At 37.9% G+C, this 19992-nt stretch overlaps 1 protein-coding gene across 1 annotated transcript in view; it reads left to right on the plus strand.

Annotated features, from left to right (window-relative positions):
- PRKCE (protein kinase C epsilon) overlaps window positions 1-19992 on the plus strand; it is a 320579-nt gene that overhangs the window by 175106 nt on the left and 125481 nt on the right. The window contains exons 3-4 of the mRNA XM_052806142.1: window positions 18048-18207; window positions 19394-19428. Of these exons, the coding sequence (XP_052662102.1) occupies window positions 18048-18207; window positions 19394-19428 (195 nt within the window). The remainder of the gene's footprint in view (window positions 1-18047; window positions 18208-19393; window positions 19429-19992) is intronic.

Genomic DNA, 19992 nt, shown 5'->3' on the forward strand with positions numbered 1-19992 from the left:
TTGAAAAGGGTACCTTATCAGTACTATTTCAGTAGCTATTTGGAATTTACCCATATGTTGCATGTATGACCTGACAGGTGATGTTCTGAAATGTCAGCATGAAGTTATACATTTGTGGGAATGAAAGGTAGGGAAAAATGTGATAGAAATAAAACTGGAGATTTTCACTAGTCTGAAGCCAAGTGCTTCTTGCATCTTGTGATTGCCTCGTTAGTTTAAAAATGTGTAAATGTTTGATGGTTCCATGTTCTGGAAAGCATGATTCAAAAAGTGCTTCTGGTGCAATGGTAAAGCTGCACGCCTCTTTCATTGCTGATGGTGGGCAGCAATGATTTGCTGGTCTCTGTGTATTCAATGGACAAATGTCAGACTGAGATCTTACTACTTTTAGTTTGTGATGCAGCTTTCTACATCTTTCTAAATCACCTATAATCCATTTTCATTGAACCCGCAGCTCTGGCACAATAATCATAATGTTTAAAATGGCCTCCCTTAAACCAAGATTTATTTTTGCCCTTAATTTCCAGGTCTACTTTCTATCCTGTTTTCTTTGCTTCTGGTAAAGATAAATACAATACAGAAGGAGGATCATATTCATGATTTTGTGTCTGTCTTTCTGTTTAAGGGACAAGGATAATTTGTATTGTTTGCTGGAATAAATACTGGAACAATTATTTTAAATAAGTTTAGATGCTGCTAATAATAGTGCTAATGGTTGCTCAGAGGAATGCTTTCTTCCCCCTAATGTTCTGTGTGGGCTGACTGCAAATAGCTTAGCTACATCTAATTTTCTTGTCCCATTTCTATGACTTTTTTCCCCATCATGAAATGAGGGGTATTGTGTGTACTAAGATGATATTCTTGCATGTAGGAGAATAAGCAAACAGATTCTGCAATGCAGACATGGTGGTCTGAGTCCTAAATATAGGCAGCTATTCTGAATATCTCTGGGTTTGGATATAGGATTTAAGACACATTTAATGGAGCTGAGTTCAGACAGTTTCGCTGTAACTTATAAAATCTGTACTTTCTAACATAAGTTTGTTATGGTGGTCCCAAAAATACTGGATCACAAAATCACTAATTGCAATTGACAGGTGTGGATTCACTGTGTGATACTAGATTTTCAAATTCAAGGAGTGTTCCAAGTACACTGAAAAGAAAGGTTTGGTTTCATGTATTGGATGGGGTGTTACTGGGAGCTTTATAACAGCTCAGGGACTAGTAGTGAAGAGTTACTTTTATTGTAAGAGATTTTTGGAGTATTCAAATCTTGAAATGCTGTGTTTCCATTTCCTTGCATTGCTTTTCTACTTGTTAAAAACAATCTTTATATGGTTTTTTTTCTTTGTTATTAAAATCTTTTGGTTGCTGCTTTTCCAGTGTGAAATAAAGAAAAAGGCAGACTATAAACATGGTTTTATTTAGTCTAAATTAGCTTTTAAAAATTGGCTTATTCCATCTTTATTTCTGTTTCTCAAAATGCATTACGTATTTTTATCTGGCTACTTGTATGCTAATGGCAAAGATAATGTTTTATTAAAGAAAAGATGTTTAGAGAAATCTTTTCAACATGTAAGAATATATTTGATTTTTGATAGGTATTTACTGAAGAAGGAGGTTTCATAGGAGACTTTAGCTCTTACCTGTGCAATTTCTGATGGTAAAATCTCTTTCTAGTCTGGGGGATGATCTCTTTCTCAGGGTGTTTTTGGCTCCTTATTAACAAGGAAGCATCATTTTTTTTTCTGAATTGAAATGATTGTAAAAAAACTAATTCATCAGTGCTGTGATGTGTCATATGGGTAGTCAAGTCAGAGGCTCCAGCTATAGAGCTGTCAAAATAGTTTAAAAAAAAAAAAAAAAGTGGGAGCTTCTCTCTCAAAGTTCTTTTTCTAAAGACAACCAGTGTTAAAAAGATTTTTTTCGAGGAACTTCTGACACCTTCTTAGGTAATTCACACTTAGAGAAAGTAAGTGGGAAATCAAAATCTCTTTGAAACCAACTTGGAAATGCTGCCATATGTCTTATTCTTGATATTATACGAGTTTAAAAAAAAAAAAAAAAGGCTGAGGGGAAAGAAAAAAAAACAACAAAATCCAGCCTCCAGCTTTTAACTGCCACATCCTTCAACCAGACAGTTCTGGGATCTGTTAAATCAAATCTCCATACACCACACTTCCCAACTTGTGAATTGATAGGTGATACAGCTTCCTGTGATGGTATTTAAGTTTACCATGGGAACAGCTAAACTAGTGACAGCAGCAATAAGGAGACATTGAATACATTTTTTCAACTTACAGCCAGCTGACTTTCACATTCTTATTCAGGAACCTGATAAGGCTAAGTTAAAATGAATTATGTAGTGTTTGAATATGAGCAGAGGTGCTTGGGAAACCAAAGAGAACTAAAAGAGTTTGAGATCATGGGCAATGACTTGAATTATTTTAAGGAAAGCTTTTTTTTAAAAAGCTGTCTCTTGACCTGTTAATAAACAAAACAATAAATGGAATGAAGTTTTAGAAGTTAGTATTTTACAATTGCTAAAACATTTTATATCCTTACAATTTGGACATAGGCAATCAAGGTTTCTTTTTTTGTCCCTACTGTTAAATAAACTGAGCCAAATTCTGCTTGATTTTATATATGTGTCTCTCTTCTTTGGCATAACTATAGGACTGTAACAAAGCATAGATCTTATCCTCATATGACTATGCATATAGAGCACTAAGATGTACAAATAGTCATCCTTTGTGCTGCAGGCAGCCTCCTTATCATTCCCTTGGCTCTCCACAGATTTTGCTTAGACCCCATCCTCCTCATGCTGCACACAGGTTTCCAGATGATTTTTGTGCTGTCAGTGGCAGGAGAACTTACCTGGCGCCTTAGAATACCCGAAGGTAGTACCGCTGGTGTGAAGACAGGGTCAATGCTGAATGGAAAACAGTTAGAGCACTGGAATAATAAAAGAAAAATTAAATCAACAATCATTAAAAAAATTGTTTTGTCTCTGTTTTCATTGTCTGATTTAGTTTCTGGACTGAATAGGGAGAAGGTTGTTTGGATCTTGAAGTAGCATTTGATTTGATCTTTGTGCTGAAGAAGGGAAGAAAAAAATGCAGTATTTTTTTTCCAAGTTCCACTTTCTCTTTCAGCTACAGTATACAGATGCATAGCCCAGAGTTTAACAAATATTATTCTTGGAAGACTTAAAATCTTAAGAAATATTAGAAGCAGGTTTTCTCCCACACACTTTGATTAATTCTTGTATAGAGTCTTCACATATATTTTGAAAGTCGACCTTCAGTGAGTGCTGTGGGGATTTGTTAGTATTGAACTGCTTTTAGTCTTAGGAAGTAACAAAAGGTTATTTGCTGAAGGAGAAAAAAAATCAGTTAGTTTAGAGTAATGTGATAGAATACAATATGTAAGTGTCTTAATTTGCTATGCTGGCTTTCTGTACCTGTTCTTCTGCATACATATAGTTTGAATTAGCTTTAACGATAATGTATCTGAAGAAAACGATAGCGGGTCTAACGCAGCATCTTTTTTTTTTCTTTTTTTAAGTTAGTTGTTTCATTGAACTTGGTTGGCCCAGTATCTTTGGGAAAACCTTAGCAAGTCTAACATTTTCTTTAGGCATGAGAATATCCATTCTCCTAGAGCACTGCAAAACAGTTATCTAGATCCCTGTGGAAAAAATATGGATCTTGAGTGCTTTTCTGTAGCTAACTCTTTGTACCTATATATCTGCTAGTTCTTATGTACGAGTTTTCTGTAATAGGGAGAGTTAACTTTTCTTTACAGCAAATGGATAGAAAGGAAATTGATTTACTGATTGACAATAATCCTAAACTCAGACTGGGCTTGGAGCTTGGGCCATTGACTGATGTGAGCTGCATTGCTCACAGTTTGTCCTACAGGGAGGAAAAGGAGTATTGTCTGATGTGTTCTCTTTCATCAGCCCTAGGTTCACTTTCATTCCTCCCTCCCTTTTCTTTCACGTCCAATTTTTCTCTGAGTTTCTTTCTCCAAAGTGAGAGGATTAAAACTCTGATTCCATTTTGGTCTTCCCCCCCCCGCCTCTTTTCTCAATTCCCACAGTAAGGCATCTCATCATCCAACATCCCACCCTTCCCACTTGCCAGCTGCTTCCATCAGTAAGTTCTTAAATATTCTTGATTGAATATTACATCAATTTTAGAGACTATGAAAAACAAAATACATCTCAATCAACACATTTGTTGCCTCTTCAAAGGCTGTTTGCCAGTTCTTTTCCTCTATGAGTATACTTTTTATTAGAGACTTAATCTGCCATAGGTCAGGAAAAATGGCTCGGGTCCCATTAGATTACTTCAAGCAGTTGATGCTTAAAAACTTTTCTGAAATTCTGACTCAGTTGGAAATTAACTGTCCAGTTAAGCATCTTTTCGTATGCCAGAAGCACTTTTCATTTTATCTGAAAGCTTGAGCCACATGCTCACGATATCACTGAAAACATGAAAGACACTGATACATGTGTCTTACCAAAGGTTGGAGAATTGGGACTAAATAAATGTGTGAACACTGGAGGTAGGAAGTTTGGAATATCAAGAAGGTAGCAAAAGTTAGGAACAAGTAAGTTTTTGTAACTCATTTCAAACAGAGTGTCTTGTTTTCTACCCATGTGAGTCTCTTACACAGTAAGACACAAAGTTTGACCAGCTGTAGTGGGTTGACCCTGGCTGGACACCAGGAGCCCACCAAAGCTGCTCCATCACTCCCTCTCCTGAGCTGGACAGGGGAGAGAAAACATGAATGAAAGGCTTGTGAGTTGAGATAAGGATAGGGAGATCACTCACCAATTACTGTCATGGGCAAAACAGATTTGACTTGAGGAAATCAGTTTAATTTATTACCATTCAAATTGGTGTAGGGTAATAAGAAATAAAAACCAAATCTTAAAGCACTTTCCCCCCACCCCTCCCTTCTTCCCAGGCTCAACTTAACTCCCGAATTCTCTACCTCCCCTCCCACACAGGGGGATGGGGAAGGGGGCTGGGGTCAGTTCATCACATGTTGTCTCTGCCGCTCCTTCCTCCTCAGGGGCAGGACTCCTCACCTCTTCCCCTGCTCCAGCATGGGGTCCCTCCCACGGGAGACAGTCCTCCATGAACTTCTCCAATGTGAGTCCTTCCCATAGGCTGCAGTTCTTCGCAAACTGCTCCGGCATGGGTCCCTTCCATGGGGTGCAGTCCTTCAGGAAAAGACTGCTCCAGCGTGGATCCCCCATGGGATCACAAGTCCTGCCAGCAAACCTGCTCCAGCGTGGGCTCCTCTCTCCACGGGTCTGCAGGTCCTACCAGGAGCCTGCTCCAGCAGAGGCTTCCCATGGGGTCACAGCCTCCTTTGGGCACCCATCTGCTCCGGCGTGGAGTCCTCCACAGGCTGCAGGCGGATATCTGCTCCACTGTGGACCTCCATGGTCTTCCCCACAGGCTGCGGGGGAGTCTCTGCTCTGGCGCCTGGAGCACCTTCTCCCCCTCCTTCTTTGCTGACCTTGGGGTCTGCAGGGTTGTTTCTCTCACATATTCCCACTCCTCTCTCTGGCTGCAGTTTCTGTTACGCAGGTTTTTCCCCCTTCTTAAATCTGTTATCCCAGAGGTGCTACCACTGTCGCTGATGGGCTCATCCTTGGCCAGTGCTGGGTCCGTCTTGGAGCTGGCTGGCATTGGCTCTGTCAGACATGGGGGAAGCTTCTAGCAGCTTCTCACAGAAGCCACCCCTGTAGCCCCCCCACTACCAAAACCTTGCCACACAAAGCTAATACTGACTTGAAGTCATGTATCCAGTGTACAGAGAAAAGTAAGATTTTTTCCATAATAAAATTGGGGGGGTGTCCTCCACTAAGACATTTTTTTGTGCTTTTCAGTCTTTAGATGCATTCATGTCACATTTTTCAAGCTTTTTTCCATAACCTGAGGACTAGATATGTGTTGCTTTGTTTAACAAGAGCCAGGGTTCTCATGTAATTATGTATTTCAGCTAGCACACTATGCAAAATCTTAAATGCTGCACAACTTTGCTGGGAATCATAAGACACAGGAGAGAGATCCCTTTACTGTTCTTTTGCTTGAAGATCTGCAAAAGGAAAAATCAGCAGTACATTTTTAAGTAGCAATCTAATATTACAAATCGGAGCACACGATGGAGGTGGTAGCAAATTCATGGTAGGCCCTAAATTCCTTCTACAAAAGTAGGATGAGTTAACACTGTGGTCTCGCCTTATTACTCTGTTTTTTTCATTGTTATGTGGAGTTTGGACAGTAAAATAACCTGTATATTGAAATCCAAAAGCAAATAAGAAGTGTTAAAACTTCTCTTACTTAATCTCGTCACTGAGAAATACTACTTCTGCTAATGACGGGTCGTGAGGGTGGTCATCCCCCTGTCCCTGTCATGTCAATCCCCCCCCAGTGAAAACCTATATAACACATTCAGGCTCTGCTGACAACATGCAAACTCACCATTTGCAATTACCTCATGATGCTGTGCCTATAAGCCTGGCAGGGAGAAAGAACATAGTGTTTAGCACATTTCTATTTTTCCCATGCAATAGTTGTGTAGAGTTAACATCTAGCAGGGCAGGTAAGTAGTGCTTTAAATACTGGAAGATTTCCATTGAAATCCATGGCACAATGAATATGGTCTTTCATATAGCCATATTCAGAAATGCTTTGCTAAATAGGGTTTTTAAAGTAGTATGCTGATAATAAATCATGAGTACTTCAGGATTTACATAATATATCTATTACTGTTCTCTGACTGGAAATTAGTAATAATATATTTAATGTTGAAAGACATAGATGGGAGAGTTGCTTTAATAGCGCTGCTTGTGAGTCAGAGACATTCTTAATTAAGCTTTTGTTGTGTGCGTTTGGGGGTGGTGTCAGAATAAGTAAAATTCCTCCCACATTTGCAAGAAGGACAATGGAAAGAGGAAATGAGTTCTTTTGCTGCTGATTTTTGTCTCTTAAAATGATTGCAAGAACTGCCCACTTAGGAAATGGGCAAGGTGAGAATGTTGGTAGAGGGTGACAGTATTGTCATAATATGGCCCTTATTAAAAGATACAAACCAGAAAGAGCAGCAACATGTTGGAACACTGGTGAAAGCGTGTTCTGGGTTATATATTGGGCCAAAAAGGGAAAAGTAGTGGCAGATGTTACTTATTGGTGGCAGCTGCCTTGGAGAACAGTACTTTCTAAGGTGATGGGTAACACTAATATCTTTCACTTGTTTTAAGTGAAACAAGTTTCACAGTTCAACAGTAGAGTTGTGAGAAGTGAAAAGTCCAAAGGTTGATTACCTATAGACTGCTACACCCTCCATCAAAGAAAGGAAAAAATTATCTGTGCAGTTCAGATGAGGACCCACTCTTTTACCTGTTGGGTGCCCTGCAGGCTCTGCTGCAGAGCAAAGGTGGTTTTAGTGTGCAGAGCCAATATAAAAGACCTAAGTGGTGAAACAAAAGGAGAAACATGATTAAAACTGTGATTATATTAGAAAGCCTGATCTTTCTGTCAGGCTGCCTGGCTGCCATCTGTTAGGTGGCTGTCAGGGCCTCCTTGGTGCAGACCCAGTGCCTCAGGTTGCCGTAGTGGGGCTGTCTCAGAGCACATTTCAATGACAACCCGATCTCCAGCCATTCCTGCAGACTGGTCTTAAGTTTTACCAGATTTCGCTTCCTGGCTAGTTGAAGAGCTGGCATGGAGGAGTTCTCATACCAGTGGCAACCAGGTGCTTGTTTCTAACATGTATCAAGATACTATGGTGCATTCTCTAATTCAAAAAATTACCAAGAATATGTCATAAGAACAAGAAATAATTTAACAGTGCCTAGATACTTTTTTCTACAGACAACCCTCAGTATCAACTTACTTCAGAAAACAGAGCCTTTTCAGTTATTTTGAAATAATAATAGTTTGCTTTCTTGTTTCACTATTGAAAGATTTCTTTCCCAACACTTAATAATTTGAATATTTAATAGCATTGTAAAGTATTTGCCTAAGCAGATAAAGCTACTGTAGGTACAGTGAGAAAACACGTATGAGGCATCCTGAAACTATTTGGCAAACAGTGGTCATGAAGATAATTGTCTCACTTGTTATTTCTAATAACACTTCCTACTGCTTGGGGTCAAATCCTCTTCTGTTTATCAGAACCATTACAGTCTTATCAGTGGGTTTATCTACAAGAAGGTACAGATACTTTGTGTCTTACTACTTTAATATTGTTGGGGGGGAAACAACTTCAAGTTTTTACAGCCTCTATTTTAATTTGTTGAAAAATATCATTGCTATTATCTGAAAGTATAAGAAAAAAGTCTGTAAATAAAATATTAATATATCACTGTCAGTCTCCCTGCTCTTGAAACTTCCTCTGCCCTTCCTGAGCATTTTTTGAGCAAAGTATTGAGGATTCAGTGCTTTTTAATTTATACCGACATCAGACTAATGGGAAGGATTCTTCCTTTTGGGATAAAGGAGCTGCTATGCAATCTTCTCTGGCTTTCTCAGTTATTACATAGGTGCTGTGTGAGGCTCTTCTGAATCACAAGCAGTTCTGCAGTGGACTCCCTCTGACCCATGGAGGATACAAGCAAGTAGTTGGTACTTTATTGAGAAACAAATAAAGAAAAATTTTAAAAAGCAAAAAGAATCACTTCTCCAATGTAAACTTACTGAAGGTTGTGTACTTTTCATGTCTGCAATGGTGACTACCTCAGAATGGCCTCTTTCCCAGTTGTAGGCAAGAAGATTTCACTGCCACTGTGAAGCACTCTGAAACCTGAATGTGTAATGTATATCACAAGCTTGAGCTTTGGGAGGGGTATAAGCAGTGTAAAACTATGTTTTGAAAGCCATCTTCTCTGACCTGTGTAGGTTATACACCATAGGTCCTTAATATGGTTACACGGAATGATAAGATTTAATGTGGAGATTTTAGTGCAAGTGAGCCTTTTTACATGTATTTATAAGCTTGAATGGAAAACAAGTTGTTGCTATCAGGACGGGGGTATCTGGAAATGGAATGAACAAGACGACTGAGATTTAGTAGCTTAAAGGCAGGAAGTGGTTTTCATTCCCCTTTTTACTTTCATGGCTTTTCTGCAGCTAGCTTGTAACTGGAATATCCACAGGGACTGTTTAGTTCAAAGCAGCTTCTGTCTTGCTGTGGCCTGAGAAGTATGCAAAATTTCTACAATTGTCTTTTCTGTGACAACTCACTGTGTCTCTGGCCATCCCCAACCCCTGGTCTTTTGCATGGTATACAGCAGGATAATGGTTGCCTTGCTACAGATACTTCAGTAGTTTCTGTGCTGGCAAAAACTTGCTTTTTCAGGTTGCCGTTCACTCATCCAGCGTAATTTACTGCAAAAGGATTTAGGCTGGCTATCAGCAAAACAGCCTGCCTGCCAAAGTAGTGAAACAAGATACACAAGAGTTTTGTGGAATTTCCCTTGCTGGAGATTTTCAAGAACCATCAGACTGAATGGAAGTTGAGGATGCCTGAAGTACACGAGACCCTTCCCCAGTGCATGAGGCGAGGCTTGCGCATCTCTTAGGTGCCTGCTACTTATGCTTCTGTTATTCTATGGCAAAGGAACAAAGCTGGGATTGAAAAAGTATTTAAGAAACAACTCTTCTGAAAGATCAGAAACCCCAGTCATACAAGGCCCTGTTTCATTGCGCTCTATGTAGCTTTTGCAACTAATAGAAAAAGACTACTGAACTTCTCTGATCTATCACAAACACATGCTTAAAATACTGTCATTCGGGATCTGTCTGGTTTAATAGTTACCTCTGGGAAAAGGGCTTTGTCCTAAAATTTTCCCAATGCTTGTTTTCCTTCTTAGCATCACAACACCATTTCCTTTCCAGGAACTGACAAAGGCCAGCAGCTCAGGTGTTCACCCTGCAGAGGTCAGTTGACCCTGCAGATACTTCCATAGCCTGGAGCTCTGTTAAAATAAACATGCATGTATACACCACTTTGAAAATTCGTCTTCCACAGCAGCCCTGACTGTGATGTTTTGTCACATTTTCCTTCTTTCCTGAAGAGAGACAAAGGATAGTCAATATGAGCATGTGTCACCAGATTGTCAACCACCACCACTACTACCACAAGTGGCTGGGGACGCTCTGAGGAGCACGCTGCAATCACATTGCAGGATGTGTTTGCAGACTTGCAGCAATAAGGGTAGGGAAATCTAGTCCCAAAGATGGCTTTTGGTCTGGTCATAGTTATAATAATCTTATAATAATAATAATAATAATAATAATAATAATAATAATATAATAGATATGTAGTTTCTTCATTCAAAAGACCATGTACTTCTTTAGATTTAGTAAGTAGTTGATTTAATAAGAGATATTGCACCTTGTTAGCCTGTCTGGAATTAACACTATCAATACTAACACTAGGCTACTAATACCACTCATTACTAACACTGTATCCACATGAACTGAATGTCACTGACACAAACTAAATTAATTTTCTTCCTGTAAGTTTATCATGTCAAGTTATGGCACAAAAACTGTTCTACATTTTACGAATTATTATTTTACATTACTAGTTGAGACATGAGTAGACCCATTACATTCTGTGGAGTAAGATTTTTCTCCTGAATAATAGCTTTAGTATCTACCATATGTAGAATGCATTTCCACCTCTCAAATTTCAATTGCAGATTTATTGACATAAGGGCATTGTGTTTAGAGTGAGGCTGTTTGTTCCTCCTGAAAGATAACACTGGAAGACCAGAATAACCTTAGTCGGCATTGATTTTTTTTTTTTTTTTCCTGTTGTCTGTGACATCTCCTTTCTTACTGAAAAAGCTCTAAATTCTGTCTTGTGGAAAAAGTCTTGGAAGTTGAAATTTTATTTTAAAAAAAATCTTGAGATATGAAATTGACTTTTCAGAAAACCTGTCATATAGCAATAACTTCCCTGTGGTATTTCTAGCAATATAACTTCTTTTGTCAAATAAAATGTAATGTGAAAATTGTAGTTACAAGTTCTTTATTTCAGGAATACCATATTTCTTAAAATCATTAATGTTAAATACCACCAAAAAAGAAATTGAGAGGAAGTAGGAGGAAACTGTCTCTGATTTGCTTACTTTGTGAATCTGACAGCTGTTTATCTATAGGAATTGCTACATTCACCCTCCAAGATGAGGTCAGTACCCCTGTCATCTGTGTGAGCCTCCTGGGGTCTAAAAAATTGATGTAGTGCCCTATATTTATATCCATCCCCTACCAGTTGTCCAATCAACAGTTCCTATAAAACATAAGTTCGTTAAATATTAGATTTATTAAAACATGCTGTATGATCATCTGAAGACGACCGTGTGTAATTCCATGTTGTTAATACCTTAAGCTTGTGTAAGTTGTCACTAATTGTGCAGGCACTGTGCAGATGAGAGCAGAAACTTGTGAGGGGTCACCTTGAAGGCTTTCTTAAGGAAAGTCTCAAAGTCATTTGAAGGAGGATTTTGCTTGAGCATGTATGGGAACTAATCCTCCCTCACCCCAGCCTCTGCTGCAGCAGAGCAGATGGGCCACAGCCGGGGCAGCAGTGGTACTTCACCGGATCACTTCAGGTACAAGGCTTCACGCTCCTGGTTCTGAACACTTGGTCCAAATTATTGCCAGCCAGCAAGGTTGGGACATTTCTGAAAACTAAATTGGACTTCTCCATGTGCAGAAATTGCAATCAGACCTTCAGTATCTATGAGACTCTTTAGCACTTCTGGACTATATGTTCTCCTTTACTGAGTGAATGGAATATGAAAGTACTTCCGTTTGAAAGGATGTGGGGAGTTACTGTTGTCCCTTCAGCTTTGAGTGAGCTAATGAATGTGTTCGTGATAACAATTAAGTATATAGAGAAGGTTTGAACCATGTGTAAACAGTCATTTGGGTAGCTTTATAGGTTTGGGTGGTTGTTTTGTTTTTTTTAAAAAGGAAAGTAAAACAAACCCCGAAACAAAAATGTGTGCCTGTCACAACCCCAAAAGCTTTTATCTGTTTGCATGTCAAGGAAAGTCTTTAAATACGTATAGGCAGAATCTCTCTTTTAGACAAGAATTTAAGCATTTAAAGATAAGCATGTGTTTGAAGGCAAATAGATTTGAGCCTGAGCCCATGCTACAAAACTACCCAACATATTTGGGCTTGATATACTTTAAAATGCAATTTGTCCTTCAATGCATTCAGTAAATAGTTCATGTTAACAGTCATGACTTGTCAAGACACCTATCACTTCTAAAACTCACCCATTCTGTGAGCATTTTTTCATTTCTTTAGTAACACTCATCATCTTTGTTTTCTTTAACAATATAGTGTTACCTAAGGATCTGACTCTTCTATTAAACAAGAAATTTCTTGTCAGCTTTCCTAAAGAAAGCACATTTTAGATACAGTAAGCAAAACCTGTGTGTTTATTCCTTGTTAAAGAAATAGTCTGGAAGTATTATACTTCTAGAAAAAGACACAGAAAAATTGCATGATCTTTCTATGACTGCGGTAGGCTATCCAATTAACTTCTGTGTTCATCAGTAACAGCCCTTGCTATTTTTTATCTTAAAGTTGCAAAATTAGCTTGTTGCATCTGTTACTACTAAGCAAGTCTTTTTTAAAAGAAAGGAGATAGAAATGTAAATATATTGGGGTGTTTAGCTTTTTTTTTTTTTTTTTTAAAGAAGATTAAAGCCTTAAAGGCAAAATCCTGTAACAGTTTCTGCCTGGAGAAATCTGGATGACGGTATATATGCTTCTACTGTAGAGGCCCAAACCAGAGTTCGAGAATAATCCTTTGAGACATAATTTTGATACATAATGATCTGGTTACACTCCATCCTGAAACCTGAGAAGTCCTGGACATTATTCCTGCCTGTTCGCACTTTCCCATATAACTTTAGGCAAATTACCTCTCCTGTGTCAATATCCTTCCTCTGTTTAGATTATAGTTATATAGTGCTAAAACAAAAGCTCTATTTCAGTACATACATACTGGTTAAAGTGGTCAGATTTAAATGTGATACAAAAGCTCTTAATTTTCATCTTCAGCAATTAAACATCAATACAATCATTGTTCCTTTGCCTTTGTTGTTCAGTTTAGGCTCTGTTGTAATTATTAAGAGTTGATATTAAACCAGCTGTTTTTTCTGGATGCTGGTTGTAGTCATGGATGACAGCAACGTGAAGACACCCAAGAGATGCCCAGGGTGAAAAGCCCTTTGTGCCAGAAGTACCATGGAGGTGTCAGTGTTCTGTTGCATGGGGTTACCTGGCAGCTACACTGGTCACTGCGACTGTCACTGTTGTACATGGTCTACAGTTTGGCTTTGATGGGGCAGTAGCCATTTAATGAAAACATCTGATTTATTTTTTTTCTTCCCCAAACACAGTTATTGTTCAATGCCAATCCCCTCCAATTAAGGGAAGTGCCCAGCATGTTCCCTTTTAGAAGTCAGCATTCTGAGCAATAACAAATGCTGAAAAACCTCTCTGTGCATGTAGTCTCTCTCTCTCTTTTTCTGCCATATTTTTTCCAATTTTTTGTTTGTTGTCAGAATTCTATGAGTACTCGCAACATAGAGGATGATAAATGGAAATGGCACATTTTGCTATGCAGGATAATTCTATCTGTTGTGGTTAGTGCTCCACACTGAACCCTTCACATTTATGCTGAAATCGTTTTAGTATAAAACGAGACCAGACATGGTCGAGCCTTTATTATTTGGTGTACAGGGTCTTTTTCCTCCAATCTTGCCCCCTTTGACGGCTGCTGAGCATTATGTGTCACTTTCTTATCTTTTAAGTTATGACTTATAATTCATACTTAACATACTACATGATTAACAGTGTTAAATATAGTTCCAGACGGTTCATTTAAACATCCATTTTGCAAGTATTTATGAATTTTGTGCAATTTTGCATGCCAGATACTTCTGACTTTTCTAACACTTCTCTAAGAGCTGGGAGTTAAGCCTGCTAGTCTTTTCAGTCTTTGAAATGTAGGCAATATGTCTGTATGTAGGTATGAGTCTATAAAAGCAATTATATGCTTTTGTTTTCCAAATAACTCAGAGTTACTCCTGGCTGCAATGAAAAGAAGTAGCGGCATTACTGGGTATAGTTTTGAGACAAAATTAGTTCTAAATTTGCCAGCTCCCGAGTATCATCATATAAAGCCTAAACTCAGTGTGCTGCATTAACAGTATTTTCCATGAACACTTGGAAATTATCATAAGCGTTTCTTACTCCTTCTTTTGAAAATGAAAGTTAAATAAATGCATTAAAAAGGATAAACTGAATAATACAAAGGGCTGAAGGACTCAAAATTAAAACAGGGAACAGAATGTACGTTACATAAAGAAAGAGCTTTTACTGAGGAGACGATAACCCTCTGTGACTATTTAGTAGAATACTGTGAGAAGAAATTATTGTTTATGTTAGAACTTGCCTATAGACTGACTTCGACAAATCCACTTAATTTTAATTTGAACTCCTCTGCTAAGAATAGAAATGCCACGCATAGTATGCAGAATCCTAATGGTATTTTCTAGAATCTATTATATATCACTGTAAGACTTTTTCTTTTTAGAATATATTTAAAAGGCCAATTTTGTTTGGGATGCTAATACTTTCTAAAGTATGGCTTGAAAACAGTAGTTGGCTGTATCACACAAATGTTGGGGATTTTACCAAGTACTCCCTGTTTTCTGATAGCATTTAATAATCTTTGTTTTCCTGCTTGCAAACAATGAGAGAAGTTTGGGGAGAGCAGTGTAGCTCCCCTTCTAAGTAGATGTATTCAGACAGTTAAATGAGCATCTCTAGTGTGGCTGTTCATTATGAGATAAATGGATTTTAATTTAAACGTTAGACTATTGTTAGTGCTACTAGAAATGAATGGTTCCCAACCCTGGGTATGAGCCAGCACAGATGTGATCATCTGCTTCTGAGTCACCTGGGAAAGTTACTGCCTGGTTTTGTGCCTGTGGTCCCCAACAGCGGTATGATTCATGCAAAACATGGCAGCGTTTTGCTTGAGGACTGTGGAAAAGCATTGCTTATGTGGTTTTGTTGGATAACAGTGAACAAGCTAGCTGAACTTAATGTAAACTGAGTGTAAAGCTCATGGGTGAATTAATTTCTCTCGTGACTTGATCTGCTTTGATGAAAGGCTGGTGTCCAGTCATCCAGTGTCTAGTCATGCACTGTAATGCCAGATGCTTCTCCAACCCCCCCAAACAAGTACTGCTGCCGGCTGACAAGGTGGGGGCTCTGCGCAGGCTGTAATGAGAGGTGAGGTGGAGGCAGAGTCACTGCTGGGGAGTCACTGCTCTTGAACACGCAGTTCATCTATGCAGTCTGACACTACAGGAGGATGCAGTGCACAGATTTGGCCAAGTGCTAGTCGTTAGTGATAAATGTGGAACAGCAGACTGACAGGAGAAACAGTTTTGGGGGAACTGGCTAAAGGACCTCCAACATTATCCCAGATAGACCAAGAAAACTACATTTCCCTGAGCTGTTTGAGCATCCTTCTCACACACAGAGATGCTGTTTGTGTGGAAATTATATCAGTAACTGAGGCGTGCCATTTAATTGGATAATTTCAGGTGTATTCCTTGTATCTGTTTTCAAGTTAGTGCATTTCTGAAGAAGACACTGTTCTGTTGTTTTATTTTAACTATAAATATTGTAAGTGAAAAATGGAATTTCATAAAAGTATTAAATATAGAACTGAAAGTAATACAGTAAAATTGGTTTTAAGACTTTGTTGGTAAAAAAAAAAAAAAAAATAGTGTCATGATACTGTATTTATCTAGCCAAAACAAGAAGAGGATTTTTATCTGCTCTGTAAAATTACAGGTGCTTTATCTGCGAAGAATTACACTTAAGATGAAAAAAGGAGAAAAGCAGTATTGTAGACTGATTATCATATCAAGTGTGAACTGTGCACTGTCAGAACATCTTGTTCACTTTATATAAGCAGATAACTTTTTGGGAACCCTTTCCAGGAGAGTGGGATTTTAGCTTTCTCACATCCAGACTGCATACTTCAGCAAATTCTACAATCTGGTTGATAACCAAAAGAACAGTTCCATGTTAATAGAGAATTATTTCCTATAATAATAACTTTTAAAAGGTTTCCAGCAGCTATGTAAGGACAATAAATCATTCGGAAGCTGGATATAAGAGTCATTGGTAGGATTTCCAACTTCTTGTTACGTATTCTCTGTGGAAGACAGTCTTTCTCTCAAGCAGCTGTGGTATTTATTAGACATCAGAGTTTTGCTTAATGCATAAAAGTAAACATAAATGACAACATAAAAATAAACATAATTGATAACTATGTGGTGGTACTTATCTCTTTCTTGAAGGGGGACCTAGAGCCATTGCTCTTTGATTGTTCTTTGGCATAAATAAAAGGGAAGGGGTAGCTTTGCATATAAGTCAATGTTTATTTACTGAGAGCTCGCTTAGAATAGAAAAGTAATGGCATTCGGGCCATCCCACAGATGTGTGTTCTTAGGGTGAAAAACCACTCTGAGTATGAATTTTTTTGTAAGATGTTAATGTGTAAGGAGCTTAGGCTTTTTAGTGCATAAATGAATTTGCTAGTATCATGGGTTTTAGCCCTTGCTGTGCACTGAAAGAAGTTGATCTGAATTCACGGATCTGTACTCTGTATTTTCCCAGGATATCGATCCATTGGCTTAATTTAAGACCATTTTCTAGGAATTCCAAATCAATACTTTTTAATTTTACAACCCTTAAAAAGAGGGTTTATTTCAGTGTTTGTAAAAGAATTTGAGACTGTTATAGATTTGAGTTGTTCTTAGACTTTTCATTTTCTTTGTGTTGTTGTTAAATACTGTACTGTTGCTTGGAGAACTCATTCATGTACAGAAAAGCTTGCAACAGACCAAAGTTGACATCTTTAGGCCATTGTAATGATTCAGGGTAGCTGAAATTCAGAGAATGACAAGTGTTAAATACATTTCAAAAGTGTTACGTGTACTGAAGTAGTGAGTGCATAGGTTCAGTTGGCAATGGATGACTGAATGTGGTCCCCCCCAAATCTGATATTCTATTTTGCAGAGACACAAGTGGCTCAAGGAATGCTAGTAAAATCTGTCCTTCATTAACAACTATGTACTATTCTTCATTGCTAATTCATCCTCAGCTTTTGCTTAATGCATACAGAATACTACAGAGTTGTTACTGATACTTTTTAAAATAAAGCCTTGGGAAAAAAGACCTGATGCACTCTGGAGGATTTTTTCCAGAAGTTTTCATTCTGAGATATATCAACTTCACTTTTTACTTCCTCTACAATTAAATCTCATATACAATTGAACAGGAATTGCTGAAGAGGAACAACTTCCTTCCCTTGAACATTTTGCTGAAAGTCTGTTAGTATCAAAGTGGATTCTAAGAGCCTGAAGCTCAGATCTTAATCAGGAATTCTACAAAGTAATCAGTTCTGGATGGAATTTTTGTTCTTCTTGATAATATGTATTTGTACTCAGCTTTCTTGCGCTTGTGTCAGCACCTTCTGAGTGCATGGGGACCAGGGGATGTTGGGATTTTTTGGTGGATTTTTCTTCCCCCCCCCCCAGAAGATCAAATGAGGTGCAACTCTGAGCTGTTTGGAGAATCTAACTGTGTAATTACTGTTAAAGAGGTTGTCAGTGTGCTTGATACTGATAAAGCACAGAAGACTTATTCCCAGCTTAGTATGAATTTACAGATAAAGTTTTAGAACAAATAGAAGTTCCTGTACTAGGCAGTGAAAACCCTTGTCCTTTAGTAATTGATGCTAAAAAAGAAATAAGTGACCCACAACTTAGGGAAGTTATCTTGCACTGCTAGTTGGAGACAATTATTTTTATTTTTGGAGAATATCTACTTTTGTATTGCATTTGAGTTTCCCCATATTTGTGTCTGATACAGCCAGTGCTTATTTTTATTCCTCTGTTTCAGCACCCAAAGACAATGAAGAACGTGTGTTCCGGGAACGTATGCGCCCCAGAAAGCGGCAGGGTGCTGTGCGACGCAGAGTACATCAGGTTAATGGACACAAGTTCATGGCCACCTATCTTAGACAACCAACATATTGTTCACACTGCAGAGATTTTATATGGTATGAAGCAACTTTGACTTTGCTTGCTTTGCAGCTTTGAGCTGAGGAGCTAACATACCCTCCTGTTTTGCTGAAGTATAAATGGGTGTAAAGAGTAGTAGTTTCTTCCTCTTCATTTTAATATTAAGCTGTCACCAGTTTTGCAGACAGTAATAGAAAACTGTTAAACTTCCGTCACAAATATTAGAATTTGTTGTATTTTTGTTTTTTCTCCTCTGAGCCACAAAGTTCAATCTTTTCCTGTCTAGTACACACGATAAATTCTAGGTAGACAGCCAGTCTAGTGTTCTGTAAGTGTCTAAATGTAGATTTAGACCTAATATTAGATCTTTATGTTTTGCCAAGGTGACTGAATTCTTCTTTAGGGGCCTAAGTATCACCATCTTCCTCCTAGGAAGTACCAAGCTCCATATATCCTGCTGAAGTTAATGGAATATGGGAATACTAGACTTCTAGTGATCCAGGGTTTTGGGTGCTCAGTGTACAGGGTCTTTATTATTACAACGTATGTCAAGAACTCCCTTTTAGAAATTATTTACATTAGTTTTGAGTAATCTTAATTTTCAGATAGGGAGAATTGGTGGAGACATTCAATTTTCAGTTATTTTTCAGCAACTCTATCGATGGTTTCCAAAGTTACCTAGAGATACTGTTTTGCACCTTAATAGACATAAGATCTGATGTGTGTGATCCATAATTAATATTTCTTAAGAGTGTGTAGTGAATCAGTCTTTCTTAATGTGAAATTATGTGAATTGTGTATGAACTCAGCTACATTACTCTAAAGAATGTAGGTTAGCCTTTCTTTTTTTAGCTAAGATGATTTCAAGCAACAATATTGGCAAATGCAATCTTCTGTCTATTTAGAGGCCTGCTTGATGACTTATTTTACCAGCTTGTGGCTTCCATCTCTATGTACCCTTTGGCTTTGCCTATTTTATTATAGTAAGTGTGTCTTTACTTCTGACTTTCTTCATGGCCTATCATCCTACCTGTTACCTCTTAGCAGCTGAAATGTGGTTCCTACTTTGAACTGATCTCAGTCTAGGCATGCAGTTATCAGATTATTGGTTATAAGAAGCTATTCTTTTAAACTTGTGCATGTCCAGTAAGGAGAGGAAAAAATGTTTTTCATTTTTAAAAATATTTATATTCTTCATTTGCTAAAACACTGTTTTATTTTCAGGGGTGTAATAGGAAAACAGGGATACCAATGTCAAGGTAAGAGAAAATCTACATGGAGACAGTTTGAATATATGTATTATGTTATAATATTTAAATAATAAGGTATTTTCATCAGTTGTCATATATGTACAGTGCCAAGAATTTAGCACAAGATGATCAGAATAAGTTTGTCTCGCCAAAGATACAATCTTTACAGCAAGTCACAGTATGATTTTTCAAAACTGTTGCTCTTAGGCATCATTTATGAGGTAGGGGCACAATTAACATTACTGAACAGTAGGTCCTAGGTATCTCTTGATGCACATCCAACTAGGGGGCCTTATCTGTGGATGTTGGCTTCTTCATTTTTCACTTCTTGCATTTTAAAATTGTGAATTCTTTATTCTGCTTAAGATTCTTTGTTTCAAAATGCCAGGTAATTGCAAAGACTGTAATTAAATAGATAATTATAGAGGTCATCATTAGAGAAGGTTATAGCAAAGACTGCGGAAGTGCTTCATTTTCAACTCCATTTTTTAACTCAATTTCTTGTACTCTTAATTTTTCATGCAGTCATCTCTCGGGATGATGTTTTTCTGTTTAATTCTCATTTGACAAGTA

This window comes from Harpia harpyja, chromosome 13, assembly GCF_026419915.1.
Source record: "Harpia harpyja isolate bHarHar1 chromosome 13, bHarHar1 primary haplotype, whole genome shotgun sequence".
Classification (NCBI taxonomy): Eukaryota; Metazoa; Chordata; class Aves; order Accipitriformes; family Accipitridae; genus Harpia; species Harpia harpyja.